Genomic DNA, 21,416 nt, shown 5'->3' with positions numbered 1-21,416 from the left:
CTCTCCAGTGTGCGGGAGGTCTCCAATGAGTCACTAGATCCTGGCACGCTGTGATCGAAAACCTGAAGACTCAGCCCATGTGCCAAAACAAGCGGCAGCTCTTCTCACTGAATCAGACTCCCTATACTTACGGAAGTCCTCTCTTTTTCCATTATGCCAAATGAATTATGAAAATACATGCAGTTCGCGGCACCTGGGTGGCTCAGTGGGTTAAGCCTTCGGCTTGGGTCATGATCTCAGGGTCCTGGGATGGAGCCCTGCATTGAGCTCTCTGCTTGGCAGGGAGCCTGCTTTCCTCTCTCTCTCTGCCTGCCTCTCTGCCTCATTGTGACCCCTCTCTCTTTCTCTGCCAAGTAAATAAATAAAATGTTGAAAGAAAGAAAGAAAGAAAGAAAGAAAGAAAGAAAGAAAGAAAGAAGAAAGAAAGAAAGAAAGAAAGAAAGAAAGAAAGAAAGAAAGAAAGAAAGAAAGAAAAAGAAAGGAAGAAAGAGAAAGAAAAGAAAAAAAAAAGAAATACAGTTCTTTGGGCACTGGTTCTGTTTTGTCCATTTTAAGTGTGTTTGACATCATCTAAGATACCCGGGCCAGGAATCTGACAGCCGAGACCCAGTTCCCACTCTGGTACTTATCCAGCTAGTGACTTTCTTCTCCTCTCAAGGCCCAGACAGCAAATTTGATGCTTTGCCAGCCAAGAGCTAAAATCAAGGATATTATGTAGGTACTTATATAATCATTTAAAATATAACCATTAGGTCTTGGGCTAGGGAAAAAAAGGGCATTAGGCCAGCCACAAGCGAAAGTTTGCAGATAACTGTGCCAGACCATCCTCAACATTCCCTCTAGCCACCAAAAGCTGCAAAAAATATTCCTGAGGCCAAGTTCCCGTTCTTGTTACAGAAGATCGAAGCCATGGCCTTGGAATTTGACATTGATATTAAGCAAAAGAATCGAGTTTAGAGCTAGTAAGTAGCAAGAGGTATTCAAGTCTACTCTTCTTACCTTATAGCCAATAAAAATGAGTCTTGGAAAAGTGGAACTTCTGGTCTATGGTCACCTCGCTGCCTGGTGGGAGGGGCCAAGACCAGAGCACGTATTTCCCTGCTTGTCCAAGGCATCAAGGGCCAGACACAGAGAAGCTACACAAAGCAATGCTATGTTTATACTGAGGAATACAGTAATTCATAAAATGAACAGTTCAAGGGAATTAGCCAATGATAGAACTGAAATGGTTCACACTGTTGGTGTCTTATGATGTAAAATATAAAACCCTTGCAAGATATAATGTGCTTAAATGGCATCAGAACTAAGGCATTTAGCTTCCTTACAGCCCGGTAAATACTTAACATTTCAAAGATCTCCTTCAAGTGAACACACTTCTTAGTACTTGACTGGCCAGTAAATACCAGAAACCGAAGTTCCAAAGATGAAACCAACCCCAGAGAAAAGCACAAAAAGGGAAGTTGGCAAACTTTTGAAGAGCTCACAAATGTGAACTAGCAGAGCTCGCTCAGGCCTTTATCTTGGCCCCAAGTCGTTCCTTGCATCTCCTACCCTAGAGGAGTTGCCGCCCCAAACTTCCAGAATTCAACAGATGTGATAACAAATTCCGAATTTTGACTTTGCCAATCTAATACGGCAATTATAAGTAAACCGAGATGTTTTCCTCTGCTCTGTGGCGGCTCCTAGCTCCCACAGAAGCAGGTTTGGCTGCTGACTATCTATCAGCAGTGGGAGAGTGAGGGTGCCATTACATGAAAAAGTTCAGGAGAACCCAAACTTCTGCAATGCTAAAAAGATGCTTGATGCTTGTGTACCCCTGGGGATAAAAATATATGTTTATAAAAAATAAAAAATTATATTAAAAAAAAAGATGCTTGAAAGAGCCTTTTTATTTTTATTTTTAAAGATTTTATATATTTATTAGACAGAGATCACAAGTAGGCAGAGAGTCAGGCAGAGAGAGATGAGGAAGCAGGCTACCCACAGTGCAGAGAGCCCAATGTGGGGCTCAATCCCAGGACCCTGAGACCAAGACTTAAGCTGAAGGCAGAGGCTTTAACCCACTGAGCCACCACCCAGGCACCCCTGAAAGAGCCTTTTTAGGAGTCTCTTCTTATTCAGGGTATTAATCCATTTATCTGCATCTGTGTTAAATGTGCTCCCAATTCACTGTTTGACCTAGAGTTCAATTTATGGTATATCTTTCTGCACTAATGCTTTCAACAGTAAACAAACAAAGCAGAAAATTTAAAAACTATACACAAGAGATGATTGCATGGCATTACAATGCACAGGGAAGGAAACTGCTAACACATTTACATTGATTACCTCTAAGAAGTGGGACAATCTAAGAGGTGATTTTTTTCTGTTTTAGTATTTTCTAAATTTTCTAGATCATAATCAGTTTTACAATAAGAAAATAAAAACAAATAGCCACACAAAGCCTGTGGCAGGGACAAGTGCAGTTAGAACTGGTGCTCATTGGTCTGCCATCACCAAGTAGCAGTAACCACGAGAGAAAATGTGGTTCAATATGAACAGCTCCTGCTGTTTGATGAAATACCACATAAAAGAAACTTCAAAAAGACCAGTGCATTATTCATAATGCACATCCTGACCTACCCTAAGTCAAGGGAAGAAAATTACTTAGCACAAGGGGGGGAAATGGCAAGGAAGAAAGACACTGAAGCCAAGAGAAGCAGGTACATATGCCTGAGCCATAGCCATGGAACTCCACAAAGGAAGAAAAGAAGGAAGAGAATTGGCACATCAGACCAGCGGGAAGGGGACTAGATTTAGCAGAGAGTGGAAAGGAATTCAGAGGCAGTATAATCATAGCAGCCTCGGGCTGTTAGAGACCTCACCAGTGATGTGATTGGAGCAACTGTGTTAGTGTATGACTGGCTCTGCCTTGTAGAACTTTGAAAGACTAACATATGGAGTGGAATGGGGAAAAAAAAAAAAAAAGATCCAGCTGTATGTTGTCTACAAGAGACTCACCTTGAATGTAATGACACATGCACTGAAAGTGAAGGGATGAAAAAACATTTACCATGTAAATGAAAGTGAAAAATATAAAAAAGCTGTGGTAGCAATACTTATATCAACAAAATAGACTTTAAAACAAAGACCATGTAAGAGATAAGGGCATTACATAATGATAAAGCCATCAATCCAACAAGGGGATATGACAACTGTAAATACCTATGCACCCAATACTAGAGCACCTAAATATATAAAGCAAATAGTAACAGACATAAAGAAATTTATGGTAATACAATGATAGCAGGGGTCTTTTAATACCCCAGTTACATCAATGGATAGACCATCCAGGCAAAAAATCAGTAACTGTCTTTGAATGACACATTACATCAAACGGACTTAACATATATACCATCCAAAAACAAAAGAATACACATTCTTTCCAAGTATACTTGAAACATCCTCCAGAAGAGATGATGTTAGGCCACAAAAAAAGGCTCAAAAAATTTAGAATATTGAAATCATACCACACATCCTTTCTGACCACAATGGTATGAAACTAGAAATCAGTAAGAAGAAGAAGAAGAAAAAAAAAAAAACTGGAAATAAACAAAAACACATGGAAACTAAACATGATACTGAACCACCAGTGGGTCAACAAAGCAATCAAAGAAGAAATTTAAAAATACAGATAAATGAAAATGAAAACACAGTAGTCTAGCCTAAATTTTAGAAATGCAGTGAAAGCAACTCTAAGAGGGAAATAAAGTTATACAAGCCCACCTGGAGAAACAAGAAAATCCTCAAACAATCTAATCTTACAGCTAAAGCAACTAGAAAAAGGAGAGTAAACAAGCCTAAGATGAGTAGAAGGAAAGAAATAATAAAGATCATAGAATGAACAAATGAAATAGAGACTGAAAAGCAGTAGAAAGGGTCAATGAAACCAAGAGCTGGTTCTTTGAAAAGATACACAAAACTGATAAACCTTTAGCCAGACCCATCGAGGGAAAAAGAAAAAGGACCCAAATTAATAAAATGAGAAACAACAGGAAAATAACAACTGACACCACAGAAATACAAAAGATTATAAGAGAATACTATAAAAAATTACATGTCAACAAACTGGACAGCCTAGAAAAAAAATGGATAAATTCCTATAAAAACTCTTCCAAAATTGAATCAGAAAGAAATAGAAAATCTGGACAGATCACTAATAACAAAATTTAATTTGTTATTTAAAAAGACTACCAAAAAATAAAAGTCTAGAACCACACGGATTCACAGGTGAATTCTATAAAACAGTGAAAGAGGAGTTGATACCTATTTTCTTGAAATTATTCAAAAAAAAATAGAAGAGAAGGGGACACTTCCAAATATATTCTATAAGACCAGTATTACCCTGATACAAAAACCAACAATAAGACCAAAAAAAGAAAACTATAGGCCAATACCCATGATGAATATAGATACAAAAATCCTCAACATAGTATTAGCAAACCACATTTAACACTACATTAAAAGGGTTATTCACTATGATCATATGGGATTTATTCTGGGGTTGCAAGGATAATTCAAAAGCTGCCAATCAATCAGTGTGATACACCACATGAAGAAAATGAAGGATAAAAATCCTATGATCACCTCATAGGTGCCAGAGAAAGCATTTGATGAAACTCAACATCCATTCATGATAAAAAGTCTCAACAAAGTGGGCTTAGAGGGAACATACCTCAACATAAGGACCATGAATTACAAACCCACAAGCTACTCAGTGCAGAAAAATTAAGAGCTGTTCCTCTAAGATCAGCAACAAGACAAGGATGTCCACTCTTGCCACTTTTATTCAACATAGTACTGGAAGTCTTAGCCACAACAATCAGTCAAGAAATAAAATGCATCCATACTGGGGTGCCTGAATGACTCAGTTAAGCATCTGACTCTTGATTTCAGCTCAAGTCATGACCTCAGGATCCTGGGATCAAGCCCCAAGTTGGGATCCTGTTCAGTGGGGAGTCTGCTTGAGAATTCTTTCTCTCTCAATCTCCCTCTGCCTCTCTCTCTATTCTCTCTCCAAAATAAAAAACAGATCTTTTGAAAAAAATACTTCCATATTGGTAAAGAAGTTAGATAGATTGTCACTATTTGCTGATGACATACTATATACAGAAAACCCTTAAACTCTACCAAAACACTGCTAAAAGTAATAAATGAATTCAGGAAAGTTGCAGGATACAAAATTCACACCCAGTTATTGGTATGAATCAGTACTAATTGGGTACTAATAACAAAGTAGAAGGAGAAATTAACAATTGTCCAGTTCCCTGTTATGTCCTGAGGGGTGACTCAGGACATAACAGAGTGAATTTATTTCTGGGGTCTCTATTCTATTCCATATTCCCCATGGAATATTTGTTCCCATCTAGGTTTCTACCTTTGTAGACAAAACACAGTCATAGCTCCAGGCTTGGGTTGTTCCTTTTCCATTTCTCTTCTCCATTCAACCTTGGGAGAATCATGACCTCCAGAGAAAGGGATTTCCATTATCCAAGAATGATAAAATACTTAGAAATAAACTCAACCAAACTGGTGAAAGACCTGTACCCTGAAAACTATAAAACATTCATGAAAAAAAAAAAAAAAACTGAAGATGACACAAGCAAATGGAAAGATATCCCATGTTCATGGATTGGAAGAATTACTATTGTTACAATGTCCATACTACCCAAAGCAATCTACAGATGCAATGTAATTCTTATCAAAATACCAACAGCATTTTTCACAGAACTAGAACAAATAATAATAAATAATAATGAATTGCTAAACCAATCTTGAGAAAGAGGAACAAAGCTGGAGTTATCAGAATCCCAGATTTTAAGATATACTATAAATCTGCAGTAATCAAAACTGCATGGTACGGACACAAAAAGTAGTCACAAAGATCAATAGAATAGAATAGAGACCCCAGAAATAAACTCACGATTATATGGTCAACTAATCTATGACAAAGGAGGCAAAAATATCCAATGGGAAAAAGACAGTCTCTTCAACAACTGGTGCTGGGAAAACTGAACAGTGACATTGCAGAAAAATGAAATGAGACCACTTTCTTACAACATACATAAAAATTAACTCAAAATGGATTAAAGACCCAAATGTGAGACCTGAAACCATAAAAATGTGGGAAGAGAGCATGGGCAGTAATTTCTCTGACATTGGCAATAATAACACTTTTCTAGACATGTCTCCCAAGACAAGCAAAAGCAAAACAAACACACACAAGCAGGGAAACACACACCAAAAAAGCAAAAATAAACTATTGGAACTACGTCAGAATAAAAAGCTTCTGCACAGTGAAGGAAACAATCAACAAAAAGAAAAGGCAATCTACTGAATGGGAGAAAATATTTGCAAATGATATATCTGGTAAAAGGTTAGTATCTAAAACACATAAAGAACTTACATAACTCAACATCAAAAAACCCAAAAATCTAATTAAAAAATGGGCAGAAGACTTGAATTGACATTTTTCCAAAGAACACATACAGATGGCCAACAGGTATATGAAAAGATACTCAAGGTTGCTAATCATCAGGAAAATGCAAATCAAAACCATAATGAGATATCAGCTCACACCTATCAGAATAGCAAAAATCAAAAAGACAAGAAATAATAAAAATTGGGGAATATGTAGAGGGGAAAAAAAAAACCCTTGTAAACTGTTGATGAGAATGTAAATTGGTACAACCACTATGAAAAACAATATGGAGGCTCTTCAAAAATTAAAAATAGCATCAGGGAAATACAAATCAAAACCACAATGAGATATCACCTCACACCAGTCAGAATGGCTAAAATCAACAAGTCAGGAAATGACAGATGCTGGCGAGGATGTGGAGAAAGGGGAGCCCTCCTACACTGTTGGTGGGAATGCAAGCTGGTGCAACCACTCTGGAAAACAGCATGGAGGTTCCTCAAAATGTTGAAAATAGAACTGCCCTATGACCCAGCAATTGCACTACTGGGTATTTACCCTAAAGATACAAACGTAGTGATCCAAAGGGGCACGTGTACCCGAAGGTTTATAGCAGCAATGTCCACAATAGCCAAACTATGGAAAGAACCTAGATGTCCATCAACAGATGAATGGATCAAGAAGATGTGGTATATATACACAATGGAATACTATGCAGCCATCAAAAGAAATGAAATCTTGCCATTTGCGACAACGTGGATGGAACTAGAGGGTATCATGCTTAGCGAAATAAGTCAAGCAGAGAAAGACAACTATCATATGATCTCCCTGATATGAGGAAGTGGTGATGCAACATGGGGGCTTATGTGGGTAGGAGAAGAATCAATGAAACAAGATGGGATTGGGAGGGAGGCAAACCATAAGTGACTCTTAATCTCACAAAACAAACTGAGGGTTGCTGGGGGGAGGGGAATTGGGAGAAGGGGGGTGGGGTTATGGACATTAGGGAGGGTATGTGCTTTGGTGAGTGCTGTGAAGTGTGTAAACCTGGCGATTCACAGACCTGTACCCCTGGGGATAAAAATATATGTTTATAAAAAATAAAAGATTAAAAAATTAAAAAAATTAAAATTAAAATTAAAAATTAAAAAAAAATTTAAAAATAGAAATATTATATGATTAAGTAGCTTCACTACTGGGTATTTACCTAGTAGAAGCAAAAACATTCAAAAACAATTCAAGAAAATATATGCATCCCTATGTTTCTAGCAGAGTTATTTGTAATATTCAAGATATGGAATCAAGCTAAGTGTCCACCAGTAGATGAACAGATAGGGAAGATGTGGTATATACATATAATATGCAGCCATTAAAAAGGATGAAATTGTGCCATTTGTGACAACATGGATGGACCTAGACGGTATCATGTTAAGTGAAATAAGTCAGATGGAGAAAAACAAATACCATATGATTTCATTCATATATGGAATATAAAAAAAAACATGAATAAACAGTCCAACATAAAGCAGAATAAGACATACAAATACAGAGAACAAACTGATGGTTCCCAGAGGGCTGGAGGGAAGGATGGGCAAAACAGATGAAGGATAGAGGGAGACACGGGCTTCCAGTTATGGAATGAACAAATTGGGGAATATAAGGCATGACATAAAGTCAGTGATAATGCATTAGGGTTGTATGGTGACAGATGGCAGCTACACTTGTGGGGAGCTGAGCACAATGTGTAGACTTGTCAAATCACTAGGCTGCACACCTGAAATAATGTAACATCGTGTGTCAACTATACTCAGATAAAAATAAAAGAAAGACCCTAAGATGCGAAAATGCAGTAGACCCCACAGGTCACCTGTTATGTGTTGGCTTGGAAAAGAGGGGGTCGAGGATAGAGCATGGTTGATGATGAGGACAATACTCCTTTCATATGCTCAAAATACCTTCCACGGGTGAACACACGGACTTTCTGGAATTTCAATGACATCATCTTAAGAAATCTATGGCTAGGGCTAGACAGTGTAAACAACCCTTTAAACACACTCTTGCCTCTCCATACACAAAGCCCCATCTGTGACACATGCACACACTCAAACACCCATGCGCAAACACACACAAACACTTCCAGGGACACACACACACACACACACACAGCTAAATGGTGGCATAGGAGAGCTAGTTTTACCACTCTCCTTAATTTCCATCTATTCTATTCCATCTTTTCCATCATCACTTTCATTTCCAACCTATTTCACAGGTGCAGGCACATTCTCAATCAAGTGCAAGAAGAAGCAAGTGCAAGAAGCAAATCAAGTTCTCAAGAAGCAAGTGCAGCTTCAAGCCACCTTCAGTCCAACCACATTGCCACCCTTGAAGACACTCCTTTATGGAAATTCGGGTGTCCCCACTGTGCTTTTGTTTGCTAGCAAGAGGGTGTCAAACACTTTCAACTCTTATGCAGTTTTTGCTATCAAGGGGAAGAAAGCATAGTTTCCTGCCTATTTATTTATGCCTGCCTGCCCCACTGCTCTGGTAGACCAGAGTGATGTTCACTGGGTGTCACTAATTGCCAGCTACAAAGTCCCATGTGCTTACTGTTATTCACTTTCTTTACCGTAGTCCAGCATTCTCCTGTAACAAAAATTACACTCCACCAAGCATATTGCTACCCACACTATGGAGACCGTACCTCCGTATGGCATGTGATTTTATTCAGATTAATGACTCCTTAAAATACCATTTTTACCCTGAACAATTCCCACTTTCAATTTTTTTCTTCTCCTGAAATTTTCTTTTCTTTTTTTTTCCCCAAAGATTTTATTTATTTATTTGACAGAGAGAGAGAGCACGCATGCACAAGCAGCGGGGGGCAGCAGAGGGAGAGGGAGAAGCAGGCTGTCTGCTCAGCAGGGAGCCCAATGCAGGGCTCGATCCCAAGACCCTGGGATCATGACCTGAGCCAAAGGCAGATGCTTAATGACTGAGCCACCAAGGCGCCCCCTCTCGAAATTTTCATAAGTTCCTCATAACACTTTGCAAATGGACTGCCCATTCTCAGAGAAAGTTTTCCATAGCATTAATCTACTTGGATCCTGTAACTGAGCAACTCTGGGGCAGTACTGAACTTTCCTGTTGCCTAGTGGTGCCTAGGAGTGGATTTTGTTTTTTTTCTCTACCCAGACACAGCCAATACTTCACAGCTAATCCTCCAGCTGTCCTGTCGTGTGAATGAATGGGGTCACACATTCTCCCAGAGTGCCACTGGGCTAATCTGGGCAATCATGCTCTCCACAGCTGTCTTTGAGAAGCATGAAGCTCTAGGCAGAATAGAAAGAGCTTGTCAGACAAATGAGTGGTTATAACCCCGGAGAGTCATGATGGCCGCACAAACGCCACCACCATGGCACCCATGTGAGACAAGGTGCCAGGATCTTCCCAGGACCTCACAAAGACTGTGCCTCCAAGGGTCACAGTTAGGACCTTCTTTCTTCTCCCAACCTTTTTTTAAAAATTCCTAAAAAGACAACTCTTTTAACTCAGACTGTCAGCCTTGACCTGTTCTTGGATCCAGTTCCAAAACGTGTGGTTTGAAATTCCCCCAAATAAGAATCTGAACCACAATACAGAGTTGGGGAATAGTGATGTCCCAGCATTCTCCACTCCACGCCTGAAGCTCAGCAAAGCAATGCACAGTGTGTAACTCTCTCAAGGGCTCCAATGTCACTTAAGCCTTCCTGTGCCTCAGCAGTCCCCTCCTTACAGATTCACTCTCAGAGCCTCAGAGACAAGGGCAGAGCCTGGACAGGAGTCCCCGGGCTGCCCACCTGCCGGGGGGAAGCAGTGAGCCTTTCTCAACAACTCTACCACTTTATTAACTTAAACACACTGCCTCCTCCTGAGTCCACTCCCTCTGTCTCATTCGGCCCTTGGTTACTTATTTTCTGGGTTTGTGCAAAGGTTCCTGTGTGGTCTCTCTGCCTCCAACCCAGATAGTCTCAGCCAGGGGGCAGTTTTGTTCCCCAGAGGACACCTGACAACACCTGGAGACATTTTGGTTATCAAGACAGGTGGGATACTACTGGCGTCTGCTGGGTAAAAGCCAAGGATGCCGCTCAACATCCTACAAAGCTCAGGACAGCCCCCAACAAAAAATGATCCAGCTTAAGATGTCAATGGTGCTGACACTGAAAAACTCTGCTCCTGCCACACCTGCCTCAAATCTGCCCCCTTTACCCCACAAATGATATAAACCATAATTCCAATCAGGTCATTGCCATGCCTGAAATCCTCCAGTACCTCCCAAGTACCCTCAGGTTCAAGTTTAAACTCTCCTTAGCAAGTCATGGAGACCCATCATGATCCAGTCCTTTCTTAAGTTTGCCTGCCCTTTTTCACTTTTCCCTGACCTTTCTTCCCCAAAGCCACACCAGCAACCAGTGCAGGCAGATCAGGCCACTCACAACTCCCTCTGCCTGTCAGTCAGTTTTATGTCAGACACTCTAATCCGACTAAAGGGGAACAAGACACTCTCCAGGTAGCTTGAAACACTGAGATCTCATGAGGCACACAGAAAAGTGAGCACACCTTCAATTGGCAAGGCCAGAACCTACTCATCACCTCTGTGATTTCACTGGTGTGTCGCCAACAGGCTGTGAGCCTTGAGGAAGACAGCATCTACATCTTTATAAGGCTACAGCAACCTGCACACGCTAAGTGTGGTCTACCAGTTATACTGGTTGTATTTGTCATAGATGTTGCATTAAGGAATGAATGAATTCCTAGCTTCTTTCAATTTGGCTCTTGGTGAAGCATAAAAAGCACTATAATATCAAAATACAAAGATGAAACTCAATTCATTACACTGTATGTATTAAGAAAGACAGTCCATTCACAAAGGTGGAGATATCTTTGTTTAAAGCGGTGGTCTCTGCCTCTCTTCTCTTTATATACCAGAGAAATACAAATCTATAAAATATTCATCCCTATGGAATGTCTAAATCCCACTGCCTGATACTCAAAGACAAGACATGGAGCAGAATCAGACTCTAAATTAGTTAACAGAGATCTAATGGTATCAAGAACACAGAGCTTGGGGCACCTGGGTGGCTCAGTGGGTTAAGCCTCTGCCTTCAGCTCAGGTCATGATCTCAGGGTCCTGGGATAGAGCCCCACATGGGGCTCTCTGCTCAGCAGGGAACCTGCTTATCCCCTCTCTCTGCCTGCCTCTCTGCCTATTTGAACACAGAGCTAGTTTCACTGTGGGAATCATAACTGAATTTCAGATTTTGCTCTCTTTCTGTTGACTGAGAAGGTCATTCAATTCACTAGACACTTACTTAATAGTAAAATACGGCCGCCTTTACTTCTTTCCCTTTTAAGTTGATTCTATATCCTGGAGATTGATAGGATTTGTCTGAGCTTCAAAACCCACAAGATGTCCCATAAGGGGACTTCCTAATAAAAAAAAAAAAAGTTTTCTTAGATATTTATAGAGCCGTTTTGGACTTTTTAAGAAAGTAACCTATCAGTTTGACTTTATAGCTGGTGAAAGAATTTAAGATTCTTCTTTAAGTAACTGGAAAAACTGAAAAGGTTGTTTATGGATTCTTATCATATATCATGAAAATTTTTATTTTTATTGCAGTTCATTGTAACGCATGTGTCTCTTGTCCATAGCGTTTGTGTTAAAGTTAAGATTAGGATTTAGCAGTGGAACCTCATTAGAGAAAATGGAGCAAAATGACTTTTAACTGAATGGGGGAAAGGGACCAGGGGAAAGCTTCCCAGTTCCCTGTTATATCCTGAGGGGTGACTCCTAGGGCCAGAGTGACCTGACTTCCATAATCCCCATGGAATATTTGTTCCCATCTAGGTTTCCACCTCTGTAGACAAAACACAGTCACAGCTCCAGGCTTGGGTTGTTCCTTTTCCTTTTCTCTTCTCCATTCAACCTTGGGAGAATCATGACTTCCAGAGAAAGTGGATTCCATTAAACCAAATATTCCAGGTACAGAAATATGTAAGGGTCAAGGGCAAACCACTCAAAATATATCACAGTTCATATTGATTATTTTGAATTGAAGCTACTTGGTAAGTGACCAGTGCAAGGTCACTTGGACCCTCTGTCCCTCTGAGAGCAGGAAACAAATCTCCATTATGAAAAACACACTCCCTCTAATGAGAAGCAAAAGGATATCCTTGTCAGGGCCCCTGGGTAACTCAGCCAGTTAAGCATCGCCTTCGGCTCAGGTCATTACCCCTGGGTTCTGGGATCGGGTCCCGCATCAGGCTCCTTGCTCAGCAGAGAGCATGTTTCTCCCTCCCTCTGCTTACACTCTGTCTGTCTCTTTCTCTGATAAATAAATAAAACCTTCAAAAAAAAAAAAAAAAAAAGAAGACATCCTTGTCACCAGAGATAAGGACTTCAAAGCTAAGAAAGCTGTACAAACCTTGTTATTTTTTTCCAATCTACTAGATGCTAGCCTAATGTCTGCTTAGAATTCCCTAATAATTAAAGCTCCCAAACACCTGTTTTCTTTATCCTGTCAATTCCTACCAAATTTATTGTCTCTTTGTCTGAAACGTATATAAACTGCCTGCTTTAATCACTTCTTTAGGTCTCAATTTCATTTGGGGGCCTCCATGTGCACATAATAAAACTTGAGGGTTTTCTCTCCTGTTAATTTGTTTTATGTAAATTAAATCTTGGTCCAGCTGAAAGACCTCAAAGAGGAAGAATTTTTCCTTCTCTACAAGAGGAAGTCCAGAAAAATCCCTGGGGATCAGAAATGAAAGCTACTTTTATTACAGGTGAAAAACATATAAAATCAGACAGGGTGCTGGAAAATATACACAAGCAACATGGACCCAGAGACCCTTGGGAATTTAACAGAGTTAGTTGCTAAGACCAAGAGCACAGGCCAGGAGTAGACCAAGGCCATTCTCCTTGTCACCACCTTGTGGCTCAGCTGGGGATAAGGATGTCTCCTGAGGCCCCACACTTCCTATCTTGCAATGCTTTCTTTCCACTCAAGGAATTTGGGGCATCTAAGCTGTCCAGTTCTCCTCCTAGCCATTAAGCTTCCTCTCAGGAAAAGACTTACTAAAAATTATTTACACTTCAGCGTGAAGTACCTGCTGCTCCTTCTCCCAAGGGTATTTGCATCCCAAGCCATACACTCATTGTAGGCTGCAGGGTTTTTCCCTGTAGACGGGATTCGAGAATCAAAACTGCAGCTAAAGGAGGTCTTTGGGGACAGAGAGACCTGCCCTCTTGAAACTGCCCAGTATCCATATTTTAAGTGATAAAACCCAAGTCACTAAGGAAAATCAATGTTGTGTTTGTGTTCAGGGTTCTAATAACTTTATTTTGAGTGCATTTTAGAATATACCTTGATAATTCATGTGGGAGATTTGCCTCTGAAATGTCTCCAGCAAACAGTGTGGGGAGATTCGTCTCTGAAGGAAGTAAAGTCCTTAAAAGCCAAAAAGGCCTAGATGCACATATAGTAGGACCTTAAAAATACAACAACTTTTGGGTTGAGGTGGACTATATGTGTTTTAGCTTGTATCAAAACTATCAGAGTGGGGTGCCTGGATGGCTCAGTGGGTTAAGCCTCTGCCTTCTGCTTGGGTCATGATCTCAGGGTCCTGGGATCAAGCCCCACATGGGGCTCTCTGCTCAGCAGGGAGCCTGCTTCTCCCTCTCTCTTTCTGCCTGCCTCTCTGCCTACTTGTGATCTCTGTCTGTCAAATAAATAAATAAAATCTTAAAAAAAAAAAAACTATCAGAGAAAGGCCTAAGAAAATGGTATGTAAGTATGAAGAAATAGTGAGGTAGAACAGAATGACCAATATAAAGACTTACAGAGAATTCTTTACAACCACTAATTTAATTATAATAAAAACTTACCATTCAGTAGAACTTTCTACAGTGGTGGAAATGTTCTTGGTCTGACCTCCCCATGATGGCAGCCATTAGCCACATGTGGCTATCACTCATCGGAAATGCAGTTTATGTGACTAGAACTTAATTTTTAATTTTAATGAATTTAAACTTAGTTTTAAATAGCCATGCATTGCGAGTGGCTACCACACTGGGGGGGGGGGGGAGGTGGCTAACAGCATTACTGCTTTAACACATAATTTTTAGGACTACTTTGTATCCATGGGCTTTTTCCTGGAGAAACTGCTATAACTCTCAAAATAATACAGTCTTCCAGAAGCAAACAGCCTACTTATAAGAAATAGTTTATGATTCATTCCATCCCCAACCCCAAACATTACCTAGGTACCCAGGATTGGCGCCTCACTCGTCCGCCATGGTAAGCCTGCAATGCCAACTTCTGGAAGGAAGGGTACTTACCCTCACCCAATGGAAGTTCCTCTTCTTGCTCATTGGGGGAAGGCAGCAGGGGCTTCAGGGGCTCCATGTTAATGATGAGCTGTTTGTTCAAGGAGTAGGAACTGCGGCTCTGAGTCATACTGGTTCTAAAAACAGACACAAATCAGAGGGAATTGGTTTTCATTGCGAATGGCAGCCCCTCCATCTTGGTTAGCTATCCAAGTTGGGAACTGTCTCTAGACTCCACAGTGGATGAGGCCAGTGGTAAAGACAACATAACACTTAGGAGAGACAGCCCTTTATATTTAAGTTCTGACAGAATGTCCAATGTGTTCTACTGCAACATAGTAAAAAAAAAAAAACTTATTTCCTCATATGTCACCAGACTGAGGCATTCTAGGTGACAACACGGACACTGAAAATGACATGAGAGGCAGGTGTCACTGAACTTGATACACAGAAAAGTAAATGAAGGGCATGACTCAAAGTAATTTAACAATCACCAAGAAACCAAAGGTGAAAACATAACCCAGTCAGACAGGCTTGAGCTACCTTGCTGTTGCTAGATGTCCAATATTTAATATCTATGTTTAATACTCCCATTCAGATTCCCAGCCCTCTCACCAGCCAGCCCCGAAGCTCTGCTTCTGAAGGCAGCATACACCTGCTATTGGCTGCAAAGGGCAGCAGATGGCAAGGAAAATGTACGAGTATCTCGTCAAGACTATTGGCTGATAGCAGCAAACCCATCCACACCACCTGCTGCAGGGAGACCAGCTGTCTGCCCTGAAAGATAGGGAGGTGGGGTACCTCCAGTGGGTGTTTCAGCACCCTTCTCCTCCTCATGTTTCCTGTCAAAACCCAAACCAACTCACTCTTCGAAGATGGCGTCCAGTGTCTCCTCTCAAAACCCAAACCAACCTACTCTTCAAAGATGGTGTCCAGTGTCTCCTAAGCCTTTGATGCCCCCTTGTACGACCCTCGTGACACATTTTCATTTGTTCTCTTTCTCTCCCCTCACACTACTCTCCCTTCTTTTACATCTCGTGGCATTTGGCACTTCTGTCTCTCTGCCATTACTGCTGTACTAATCAGCTCCACCTTGGCAAAGCACCTGAAGGGCGCAGACTGATCTAGCCATTCTGGTGTGCCTTACAGAGCCTCCCTAGGTATCTTATCAAGGGCTGCTCACATTCGAAATTAAAGTAAATTGAATGCAGTCCTGGCTTCCCCAGGTTGGTTACAGGACTATCTTACAGCTTTGGCATATCTGTTTGGCACGAGACAGGGAAGGAGAAGAACCCAGTACCCCCCAGAACTGGCACTGGAGGGGAAAAAATTATGAAGACTTGCTTAACCATGGAGTCCCGTCCTTCATCATTTCACTCTACAACTACTTATTTTTAGCTGATACATATACATCGGATGATCTGCCTTGTTCCAGTGAGCCATGGTCCTTGCATGAAGTAACTCACTCTCTAGAGCTATGATTTTCAGACTTTTTGATGGACACCCCCATTAAGAAATTTTATGTCATTTCTATGAACCCATACAGGAAGACACAAGTAAAGCAATGTTTCATGCAACCACAGTAACTCTTATTATGTGTGATTCACTTCCCCCCCTCATTCTACTTCATTTTGTTTGAATTGCTAGTCTATTTTCATGACTCATTAATGTGTTACAGCCACAGCTGGAAAAGCACACGTCCCATGGAGGATAATCATGGCCAAGGGTCCTCTGGCAAGCATGGCGGGGTTGACAAGGAAAGAAATGGAGACAGCGTTTGCTTGCAGACAGAAGGAAGGAAGGTAGGAAGGAAGGGAGGGAGCGAGGGTGGGTCCTCATTTTTTGAGCTTTCATGGGATTTCCTCTGGCCCTACGGCCCTCATGACTGAGCTGTTTGTTCTAGCTCTGCAAAGCACATGCCGCCATGTTTGTGTGGACCATGGAGGTTCCTGACCTCAGAAAAGCCCATTTTCCATTGTTGCAAGAATCTCTCTGCCCCACCTCTGGCCACCCTGCCAACTGACTGGCTGCAGTTCCATCCCCCAGAAATTACTGCATTTCATCAAGGAGGGCCTGTAATGAGACTTTATGGGGGATCTTTTTCTCCATAGCAGTGCCCCATCCCAACACTTTTCACTTGGAGATATAAAGCATCCTGCCCCCTGCCCTCTGCCCCCCTCCAGTGCCAACACTGCAACGTCTGGCTGCTTGCCTGGTATTGGGACAGGCTGAGCTCACCCATGTGAGCCTTCTGGGCACTGGGAGGTCAGGAGGATGCAAACTCAGCACCCATGCTTACAGGCTTCTACAGCCACACTGTAGTGGAGGCCTTCGGCCAGGGTCAACAGGGTTTAGGGTCTGCTGAGAGTTAGGCCACACAGTCGATTACAACCCTGAATCTCCAGTTCTATGACTCAGAGGTGAACACTGCCTCCCACTAAGTACAAGACTCAAATAAACCCAAAGGTGAACACAACGAGAGAGTTTTCCTGGAGCACAAAGGATCCGGGGCTCCAGACCTTGGTATTGGGTACTGGGACAGCTAAAGGGCAAGATTAGCAAAACCAGAATCAAAATGCCTTTCTCTCAGACTTTCTCCACCAACCCCTGTAGACTACAGATTTCCTCTCTCCTTGCAACCTTCTTAAAGCTTACAGCTGATCCTGGTTTCATTTTGAGCCAGAGCCACCAGCAATTTATACTACCACTACCCATAAATGTAATAACAGAATGTGATGGCACCTTTTCTAGTTTACAGAGTGGCTTACATACTTGGCCATGTTTGTTTTCCTCAGTGGTCTTCTGAGACAGGCAAGGAGAATGCCATATCCATAGATGAGGACACTGAGACTCGGTGAAGTTATAGGACTTGCCTAGAGATACTTCAGATAAGCACACTCAGGTAAGCTGATTCTCAGCCAGCTCAGTTAAGCTAATTCTCTTGCTGTGCTCTCCACTGCCTTCCTGCATGATTTATCCTATAGTGTCCCAGAGAGGACTCTGGTCACTACCGCTACTGTCCTCCTTTCCGGCTATATGAAGTTCCACTGTGTCAGGAGGTCTTCTAGAAGATGTGCCAGCATCCCAGTTAGCTCCCACCCTGCCCTTCCAAGGTCCTGATGTAACAGCCTCTCTGGCCGGAGTCTCTCCAAGCCAGCCAAGGGTCTGTGCCATATTTCCCATTCTCAGAATCCCCCTATCAATAGATTCTGCAAAATGCCTCACCCTCTTTGTATTTAGTACAGAACTTTTTTCCAATGAAATAGTGACTGGGAATTCTATTGAGGTAAAAAGGTTTTCTTCAGAAATCGTAAGGACATTCTAAGATTGCTTTCCAAAAAAATGTGGCATAGGAGCTCCTGGGTGGCTCAGTTGTTAAGCATCTGCCTTTGGCTCAAGACTGATCTCGGGGTCCTGGGATCGAGCCCCGCATCCAGCTGCCTGCTCAGTGGGAAGCCTGTTTCTCCCTCTCCCACTCCCCTAACTTGTGCTCCCTCTCTCACTGCCTCTCTCTCTGTCAAATACATAAAATCTTAAAAAAAAAAAAAAAAAAAAAAAAAAAAAGCAAAACTGATGGCATAATATAGAGCAACTAACACAAGGCTCGTGGAGTTCCTGCACCAGTCCTTGAGTGAAGCAAGTGCTGTTGGCCTGTCATCCAAACTCCAACTGAAGATGCTTTAATGAGGACATGTCTGTTAAATTCCAGCTTCCCATTTTTGGATGAGAGACAGGAATAATACATCACCTCCATTCATATGGCACTTTTTAACTTTTTAAAGCACATTATTTTTATGCCCATAACAAAATCTAGAAGTTGGGCAAAGTAATATTTGGAATCTCATTTTATAGATGAGTAAATTAATGATCAGAGAGGTTAAGAGACTTACCCAAGACCATACAGCTTGAAAGCAACACAACCAAGATTAGACCACCCAGCCCGTAAGCAACACAACCAAATTCATGACCCCTAGACTGGTGCTGTTTCAGGTCCAAATGCTGCCTTTGGGTGTCCTCCAGTGGTGGCTGTTGTGCCCAGATGGCTCACACAGCCAGCCCTGGGCTCATTGAGCAGCAACCTTTTGCCTCCCTGGACTGCTGGCGTGGATGAGCGATTCTCACCAAGTAGCCAACCCTGGGAGGGCTTTGCCCTCCCCCTAAGCAAAGATCACCCCTAAGCTGGTGATCTTTCCTGTCACCAGCAAAGATCAGTGAGCAATCATGAGAGTTAGTTTTTCTCTTTTTGAAAAAAAAAAGAAAAATCTCAAGACAGTGTCCTTGATCTGTGCTGTCTCTCTCTAAACACACAAACCTCAGGAAAAGTAGTAGCCCATGAACTTGCCATTCTTTGAAGAGTACACTCTCAACCGTGAGGAAAGACAACTAACTGAGACCTTACCATCGCCACTCTAAAGGAGCGCTCTTCTATTAACAGAGCCAGAGAAAATAGTTCATTGCTATACTCTCACTTTTGACAGCCACATCAAAGAAGCCAAAAGAATTAAAAACTAATTGATTAAGAGAAAAACTGTCCTACCACGCAACTGGCCACTGGGAAGAAATGAGAAGTTGCAACTGGAAGTGGCACATCTCTTTGGCTCTGATTGCATTATTGCCTCGGGGTAGGGCAAGGTCCCCAGCTGGACAGATCTCAGGTCCTGGAAAACGGCACCTCACACCAGTCAGAATGGCTAAAATCAACAAGTCAGGAAATGACAGATGCTGGCGAGGATGCGGAGAAAGGGGAACCCTCCTACACTGTTGGTGGGAATGCAAGCTGGTGCAACCTCTCTGGAAAACAGCATGGAGGTTCCTCAAAATGTTGAAAATAGAACTGCCCTATGACCCAGCAATTGCACTATTGGGTATTTACCCTAAAGATACAAACGTAGTGATCCAAAGGGGCATGTGTACCCGAAGGTTTATAGCAGCAATGTCCACAATAGCCAAACTATGGAAAGAACCTAGATATCCATCAACAGATGAATGGATCAAGAAGATGTGGTATATATACACAATGGAATACTATGCAGCCATCAAAAGAAATGAAATCTTGCCATTTGCGACAACATGGATGGAACTAGAGTGTATCATGCTTAGCGAAATAAGTCAAGCAGAGAAAGACAACTATCATATGATCTCCCTGATATGAGGAAGTGGTGATGCAACATGGGGGCTTAAGTGGGTAGGAGAAGAATCAATGAAACAAGATGGGATTGGGAGGGAGATAAACTATAAGTGACTCTTAATCTCACAAAACAAACTGAGGGTTGCTGGGGGGAGGGGGTTTGGGAGAAGGGGGTGGGATTATGGACATTGGGGAGGGTATGTGCTTTGGTGAGTGCTGTGAAGTGTGTAAACTTGGTGATTCACAGACCTGTACCCCTGGGGATAAAAATATATGTTTATAAAAAATAAAAAATTATATTAAAAAAAATTTTAATAAATGAAAAAAAAAATTATTTCGAAATGAAAAAAAAAAACAAAAAAAACGGCCCGCATTCTGCTGTCATCCCACACCCCTGGCACAGGTTCAGTCAACAACTATGTACTGACCTCTATTATGTGATAAGTGCTGTGTTAGGTGTTGAGTGATACTCAGATGACCAAACAGACACAAGCCTTTTCCTCCCACAGCTTGCTCTGCATCATTACTTTAAACAAATTCTTCCTCATATTGTCAGAGACTTGAGAAATACTGCCAAAAAGCTGAGGACCAGATGTTCAATGGATGTGGACCCGATAGACTTTCATATACACATAAAAGGGGTCAGGAGAAGGGAAAGAAAAGGCATATGAACCAGTGTCTCAAAGGCCTATAGGTCTTGGTTTGCAATAACATCCCTGGGGGATTTTAGAAGATTCCAGAAAAGGGAAACTCTGAATTGACTGATGCCTTCTTTCTCATCTGCTCTGGTGGTTCCATCTATTCTGCGAAAAGATTCTCACTGTGGCCACTCTGCTCCCTTCACTCCCACGGCCTGGCTACTCAAACTGTGGTCTCTAAACCAGCCACATGGCCACCACTGGGAAGCTCATTAGAAAGGTCAGATTCATGAATCAGAATCTGATTTTAACAAGATCCGTAGGCAACCCCTGTCTAAGTTAAAGTTTGAGAAGCCCTGATCTAGGAGAGAATCCTGGATTCCCATAAATTATGCATATCTCAATTGAAAAAAGAAATACTTTTATTATTTCTGATCTCATTAACCAAAGATGATTACAGGATTCTTAGAAAGTTTTCCATACTGGGAATATGAGTCTCTGAAAGCATATTGTTAAAAACAGTGTCCTTCTTTGTGTTTGACCTATCAAGAGAACTCCCCAGCATCAAGTATTTCTCCTTCTTTTTTTTTTTTGTTAAGATCAAACACTCACACTTCAAGTTAGAAGACTAAAGCTCAAGCAGAGCCCTTGGGGTGGGGTTCTGCCTCCCAGCTTCTAAGAGAATGCCAGAGGTTTTCTGGGTGACAAATGCTACAAAGAAAAGAACACAGGCTTATGCCTGCCATAGAACAGAATTTATGTCTTTAGATAGATCTTTTCCCTTTAACTTTTAACTCTGAGACCCAAGTTCCCTAGACTACAGATACA

The 21,416-nt window shown here is 41.6% G+C and overlaps 1 protein-coding gene across 2 annotated transcripts in view; it reads right to left on the bottom strand.

Moving 5' to 3' along the window:
- FRMD3 (FERM domain containing 3) overlaps nt 1-21,416 on the bottom strand; it is a 324,332-nt gene that overhangs the window by 51,243 nt on the left and 251,673 nt on the right. For both annotated transcript variants that reach the window (XM_059411794.1, XM_059411793.1), the window contains exon 13: nt 14,835-14,959. In XM_059411794.1, coding sequence (XP_059267777.1) covers nt 14,835-14,959 — 125 coding nt within the window. The remainder of the gene's footprint in view (nt 1-14,834; nt 14,960-21,416) is intronic.

This window comes from Mustela nigripes, chromosome 9 (genome assembly GCF_022355385.1).
Source record: "Mustela nigripes isolate SB6536 chromosome 9, MUSNIG.SB6536, whole genome shotgun sequence".
Lineage (NCBI taxonomy): Eukaryota > Metazoa > Chordata > Mammalia > Carnivora > Mustelidae > Mustela > Mustela nigripes.
Note: the sequence above shows the minus strand (reverse complement) of the source record. Positions and strands in the feature narration are given on the sequence as shown.